Source organism: Centruroides sculpturatus, unplaced genomic scaffold (genome assembly GCF_000671375.1).
Source record: "Centruroides sculpturatus isolate CEXI.00-Female unplaced genomic scaffold, Cexi_2.0 scaffold1513, whole genome shotgun sequence".
In the NCBI taxonomy this organism is placed as follows: domain Eukaryota; kingdom Metazoa; phylum Arthropoda; class Arachnida; order Scorpiones; family Buthidae; genus Centruroides; species Centruroides sculpturatus.
The window spans coordinates 167,516-174,324 of record NW_019385687.1 but is presented as its reverse complement, the minus strand read 5'-3'; the positions used below and the strand labels follow the sequence as shown (position 1 = coordinate 174,324).

Below are 6,809 nucleotides of genomic sequence, written 5' to 3'. Positions count from 1 at the left end.
ATTGAAGAAAATATCTTTTAATTTTTATTACTTAAAACATTTACATTTTTCTTTCTATAAAACAATTTTGATCGTTTTTCTACGGAAATCTCTTCAGAAATTATTCAAATTGGGCTTTCGTTTCATTTTCTAAAGTAACAAAAGCACGATATTAACGAATGCGGCGTGCCTCGAAAGTCAGTTAATCGAGGTAATTAACTTTTTAGTATCTCGGTTAACTGTTTTTTGTGCCACCGCACATATAGAAAAATATATTCCTAACACAAACAGAAGTAATAAGATTACCTGATTCACTTTGAATGTCTTCCTCCTGTCTGAAACGCTCTTCTTCCTCTTCCAAAATGGCGCATTTCATTAATTTCAACAAGAAACTCTGATGGAGGAAGACGGAAAGGTTGTTTGAAATGGGAGCGAAACAAAATAACAGAAAAATCATCTAAAAAAGTTATTGGTTTTGTTAAAATTTTAGGAGGAAAAAAAATGTTTTTTTAATTAAATGCGGCATGGCAAAAATGTCAATAGCGCCCTCTACCGATTAGTGCGTATAGTACACATACTGAAAGTTGACGTGAATTAAATAGAATGATTTCTTATCAAAATTCTTATTAATTCGTTTTTGTTCGTAAAATAGTAATGAAAAGAAAAAAATATGCATTAACACATCCCCAGTGATCAGGTTTTACTAATTCCCTTCGTTGTAGTTAGTTTTCTTAACGGCCGCTACGTGTCTGTGGCGCTGTCCCCATCATTTTTATGTCAAACCGCATTTTTTTTTTAAATAATAATTACTTTAAGCATCCAATAATAAGGGATTAAAGTTACTACGGCGTCAAAAATAGTTTCAAAGAGATGAATTAATGCAAATATCACCCAATAAATCAACAATTTTCTAGTTTCTTCCAGATTATTTTGTTCCACCGACGAAACTCTATATTAGAAAACGTTATTTTAGAGTAAAATATAATAATTTCAAAGAAGAAGAAATTGAAAACACACTTACGAAGCATAAATGGGATAAACAATGGATGTGAACGTGCATAAAAATTCCCTCCCGAATCCTACGGCCGTGTATGAAGCGACTATTATTGCTATAACTGTGAATTAGTGAAATTATGCACCATGCTGTAACATGTACAGGATGGTGTATAAGTCAGTTGATCGTGTTTCGTCTCGGTTATATCTGTGAATACGAACCTTAAACCGAGAACAAAATTGTATTTCTAACAAGAAAATCGCAAAATAGGCTATTTAAGTACTTGAAGAAGACAGCGATTTAATTTTTACAACGGTTAACTGACTTTTGGACCACCTCTTTAGATATAAACAAGTTGCAGCCATCTTCACGCAGAATTCTAGTTCGAAAGCTTTCAAACTGAATTTTGCGATCACACACATACACACACAAAAATACAAACATAAACACGTGCAAACACACACATATTCCATTATCAAATGCTGAACTTACAGGAAAATATATAAAATCTGTCACACTTCGTTTTTTCTTCCAAATATTTTAGAACTCTCGTGTACCTGTTATCTGAATGTAATTTGTCAGATACTACGTCCATTATCTCAATTAATTCCGCCATGTTTCTTCATTCGATAACTGTTTATCCCAACTTATCGACTTTGTTTTAATCGTTCTTTTCGAAACGTTAAAATTATAATTCGAAATTCGAATTTAAAAGATTTATTCGATGAAAACTTATTAAAATTTTATAAATCTCTCTTATTAGAAGAAATTACTTTCAATATATCGCTCATACGGCCTTTAAAGACAATTTATCGCGATTTTCACACGTCATTCAAGTTTTTCACTTGTATTTTATTTTCGTCTCCCGCTCTGTGGACACCGACGGAGCTTTTTAATCATACTTATTACGGGTTCAGCCAGTTGGTAACGAGCTTCTTACTTTTTAAAAAAATGTTATCATCATTATTAAACTATAATATCATTTCAGCTTATAATTTCTATAATGGGAAATGGTAAGCTGAAATGATTTCCCACTCATAATGATTAAATAAAGTCATACACCAATAAGAGCCGAAGGATTTGCCGGATTATTTTTGGGCTACAATATGACTAATTTTCATAATTGGATATAAGGTAATTTGACAAGAGGTAGGCGATTAGGCAGCCATCTCGTGATACAATTAATAATTAATAAATTAAATAATTTAAATTTAAATTTAGACTGTTCTGGAAGAAAAGATATGATGTTAATATGTGCATACACTAATAATTACGAAAAACGTGCACATTTAACTAAATATTTATTCATAATAATAATAATATTATTTATTTTGAAAATTATGGCTCTTTTCGATTGGTTGGAATAGTATATATTTTTACGTCAATTTGACGTCATCTCTTCAAATCTCAATGGGAAATTCTAGAAAATGACGCAAAATTTACGTAAAGTGCGCACTGCTTCAATCATTCGAGCGAACCTTATATTTGGCACGCGGATCTCCAATCAAAATTCTAAATTTCTTTTAACGAAGTTAAACGTACGTAAAATCAATTTAATTTTATATCTATACTTACTTAATGCTTAATTTTTATTTTATTTTATTTTAGAGTAAATTCGCCTGTAAATCGTGCTTTCCCTCACAGTCTCTCTGTTTAACAAGAAAGCTTTGGGATGGTATTTCAATTATTATCGTTAAATTATTTTCTCCTAATTTCATTCCAAAAGAAGTATATTGATAATTTTCACAACGTTTAGCTTATGTTTTATTTAAATAAAATGAAATTATTGGACACGGGAAGGCTCGAGAAATTGACAGATTAAGACAAGATTAGAGAATTTTCATTTTATAATCCCAGGGAAAAACGTAAGAACGATGATTGAGGAACTTAAAAGATATTCTTCCTCACATCATGCTCTTCCTCGGGATGACGTCATATAGGTTTTATTTGGTCTTCCGGACTTAAATGTAAATTGAAAATCCGTAGAGTTTAGGAAAAGATATATTATAAAATTTGTCACGAGATGGCGACACTATCCATTTTTATACCAAATTCATTTGATTAGTTAAGTTGTAGCCGAAATATAGCCCAAAATTATCCCCCAGTTAGTTTGAAATTCATTTTTTTTAATTATAAGCAACTTTCGTTTTTTAGATTGATTGGAATTTTATATTTTAACATTGATTAATTCTAAAATATGGTTTTTGTTTTGAATATTTATTATTATTATTTTACTAGTAGATGAGACCGGCGCTATCTGAGCAAAAATAACAGCAACAAAGATTACGATTATTAGATTATTTCATACTTCTAACCCTTATATTATATTATAGTATTTGTTTTATATAACTACGAAAGTTATCTTACGTAAGGGTTTATCACACCGAGTGATCAATCTAACACATTTTAAATTTTCTTTAAATTGTGTATAGTAGAAAAATAAAGAATTGTAATGTTAATAACGCGAAGAAAAACCAGAAAACTGCACGTGGCAAGTCCGTTGGCCATGCATGAACGAACCCATGACCGACTACCGGCGATCGGTGGTTTTATCTTTTCGGTTACTTGAGTGTACTTATTGGGCTGCAATTTGAAAGAGATATAGACCTATAAATTCCCACCGTCGTCCGTCCGTCTCTGACCTTCCTTAATCTCAAGAACGGAATTTGATGAAAGTCGAGACCAGACATGAAAATTGTAAGAGAAAAGAACCAGATTACCTATATATAAACTTCCGATTTGTACCGTCGCGTTATTTCGATACAAAAATTTTCCCCCGAACGGAGTTAGTTATATATAACCGTCACGACACTATTGCTAATAGGAAAAGCATGATGTATGGGGGCAAAACACTATTACAATTACACTCTATGCAGGCGAGTGCTATTTGCTACTTCTAGCAGAAATGGCGTAATGGCGCATGTATTTCGCTGCTTCACGTAATTTATCTAATTTATCCGTAGACTGTATTAAAGCTATTGTTTTCCCGATTAAAAGTTTCTAACTATCGAATTCCTATAAGTAAATTCTTAATATGGGGAGGAGTCTTATAAAAAAAATTACAGGTTTATTTTAATATCAGAATTTTAGAATTTTTATTTTTCCAACTTTATTTATATAGTACAGGAAAATATTGTAATTTGACCCTCCAGGGATTTTTGCAAATCTTGACATTTTGAGACCCTGCACCCAAAAAGTTAAAAAATGGGGAAAACTCCCCCAGTATGTGTCCCATTTAACATCTCAGGATAGAGTAAGGATGTATATCCCTTTATATACAAGTTACCATGTCAAATGAAATTCTTGGATATAACTTGTATATAAAGGAATTGGATGCTATTAAGTTTTGGGAGACAGAGCTTTTATTTATTATTATTATTTTTTTAATACTCTTTCAGCCCTGTGGACACTAACAGGGCCTCTTATAGCAGGCCCACAATGGGGTGACTGGGTGGTGAGGGACGGGGCCCGACATATCCGAACGGTCCACCCCCCAAAAAATTCCTGGGGATTCCTTGAGCCGTCCGAATTCGATCCCGAGTCCTTCTGAGCAGTAGGCTGCCACCTTGACCGCTCGGCCATCTGGCCTGAGAGAGAGAGCTTAAGGGAGGATACCTCATGTCATACCTGAAGTGGGGTCAAACTTAATTAAAATTTTACTTCATAATTTGAAGTTTAGACGATGTACTGTACAAAAAGTCAAAAATAATTTTTGAGTCCATTTTTATCCCTTATACACTACCACAGAAGTAACAGTCTTAAAAAAAATGCTTTGAAGAACTCTTCTTAAACACAGGTAAAAATTGGTAAAAAAAACTTTTTTTACCAATTTTTACCATATGTTTTTTTACCTGTAATTTTTACCTGTGTGCATTTTTTTTTAAGACTGTTACTTCTGTGGTAGTGTATAAGGGATAAAGATGGACTCAAAAGTTATTTTTGACTTTTTGTACATAGTCTAAACTTCAAATTATGAAGAAAACACATCCTGAGTTATCACTAAAATTTAACTCATTATTCACATTTACAAATTTTAAAAAATTCATCTTTACCTTTTTTTATAATAATCAATAATATAAGAGTTATTTTTAATAGTGCATAACAGTTGGCACCACATAATTTTAACTTGAGCTAGTTCATAGTGTTTTTAATGTTTATGTTTGTTAAGCTATGGCAACGCAACTTAGGCGATCTGCCTAGGGGATGCCTTCCGGAAGGTCTTTTTAATGGAAACTGGCCCCTATTTAGGCGTTACAGATGTGGAGAAAACCCAGAAAACTCCATGTGGCCAGCCCGTCCAAGCGAGGCATGAACCCACGACCAAACTCCCAGTATTCAGGGTACAAAGACCGCTTGGCCACTGGTGGTTATATGGTTTTTAAACTTAAAAAATTAACATTTCATTGCTAGATTTTCAAGGAAATAGCTGTCCAAAGTTAACATTAAATTTCATTTTTATTTAGGCATTCATCATTTTTTCTAAACTCATTGCTTTAAAAAAAAAATATAAATTTTTTGGTAGCAGATTATTTCCATGACACGGGTCTTACGACTAAAAATATTTCAGAATGGAATTCAAATTTTTCATATGATATTACCTTATGATTGAATTAATTTAAAAGTGTAAAAAAAGTCTAATAATTGTCTAAATTGCAGAAAAATTATGCAATGAATGTCCCTTTATCCTGTCAGATATTTGACATATATATTCATCAAAGTAATTATATCTTATATGAATATGTACTGTACATTACAGAATATTTCAGATCTTTCTAATAAACTTAAGTCAAAGAAATAAATTTTATTTCTTGAAAATACCATTTTATATATGAATTTGTCACACACTATAGTTATTAAATTTAAAAAATTTATTCTTCTTATACAAATAACTTATAATATTTATTATTATTATTTTTTTAATACTCTTTCAGCCCTGTGGACACTAACAGGGCCTCTTATAGCAGGCCCACAATGGGGTGACTGGGTGGTGAGGGACGGGGCCCGACATATCCGAACGGTCCACCCCCCAAAAAATTCCTGGGGATTCCTTGAGCCGTCCGAATTCGATCCCGAGTCCTTCTGAGCAGTAGGCTGCCACCTTGACCGCTCGGCCATCTGGCCTGAGAGAGAGAGCTTAAGGGAGGATACCTCATGTCATACCTGAAGTGGGGTCAAACTTAATTAAAATTTTACTTCATAATTTGAAGTTTAGACGATGTACTGTACAAAAAGTCAAAAATAACTTTTGAGTCTGGTGTATAAGTCAGTTGATCGTGTTTCGTCTCGGTTANGAACAGAAACGTTATCTTTGTAATTAAGTAAACTGGGTTTGCTTTTTAATTGTAGTGCTACGATACTTTGGTTTTATTTATGTACTCTTCCATATTGTTATATTTTGTGTAAATGAATCTCCACGTGTCAAGAACTATGTTTTTGTTTTCTTTGTGTAATTGTACGCAGGGACTATGTCGGGTCACTCCTAATGCTGCGCAATAGGGTGCGGACTGATTAGTGGAGAACAAAGGTCATGTGTAGAAGGGTATAAAGAGAGACTGTCTCGTGTGTGGAAGGACTCTCTCTTTTCGTTTGATTGGTGCTACAAGGACGGACGGACGAGCGAGCAGAGACTCACAAGGAGATCGGACTAAGAACAAAGAAGGATAGTAGCAACACGTGTGTACCACCATGTAATGATTGTATATAGAATTAAGTCGTTTTAGTTTAGAATTTAGAAACAAGTTTTTCCTTTGTATTCAGAATATCTACCTACTTTTGTAAGTCAGACCGATAATGGAACTGATCACAAAATGTTATTAAAAACAAATTTCATTCCAAG

General features: G+C 33.0%; 1 protein-coding gene across 1 annotated transcript; it reads right to left on the bottom strand.

Moving 5' to 3' along the window:
* Positions 1 to 2,242, bottom strand: LOC111641203 (receptor expression-enhancing protein 5-like). Its single transcript, XM_023387339.1, has 5 exons — positions 1,466 to 2,242; positions 1,001 to 1,094; positions 790 to 928; positions 286 to 436; positions 1 to 129 (listed from the first exon to the last, which is right to left on the bottom strand). The coding sequence occupies exons 1-5, from the start codon at positions 1,587 to 1,589 to the stop codon at positions 101 to 103; spliced, it is 537 nt and encodes a 178-aa protein (XP_023243107.1). The 5' UTR covers positions 1,590 to 2,242; the 3' UTR covers positions 1 to 100.
* Positions 2,243 to 6,809: the final 4,567 nt, after the last annotated feature.

Coding starts and splice junctions, on each gene's coding strand:
- LOC111641203 (XM_023387339.1), bottom strand. CDS start 1,589: ATGGCGGAATTAATTGAGATAATGGACGTAGTATCTGACAAATTACAT. Junction 929..1,000: donor GTTTATCCCATTTATGCTTC/GTAAGTGTGTTT, acceptor TTTCTAATATAG/AGTTTCGTCGGTGGAACAAA. Junction 437..789: donor CTTATTATTGGATGCTTAAA/GTAATTATTATT, acceptor TAACTTTTTTAG/ATGATTTTTCTGTTATTTTG.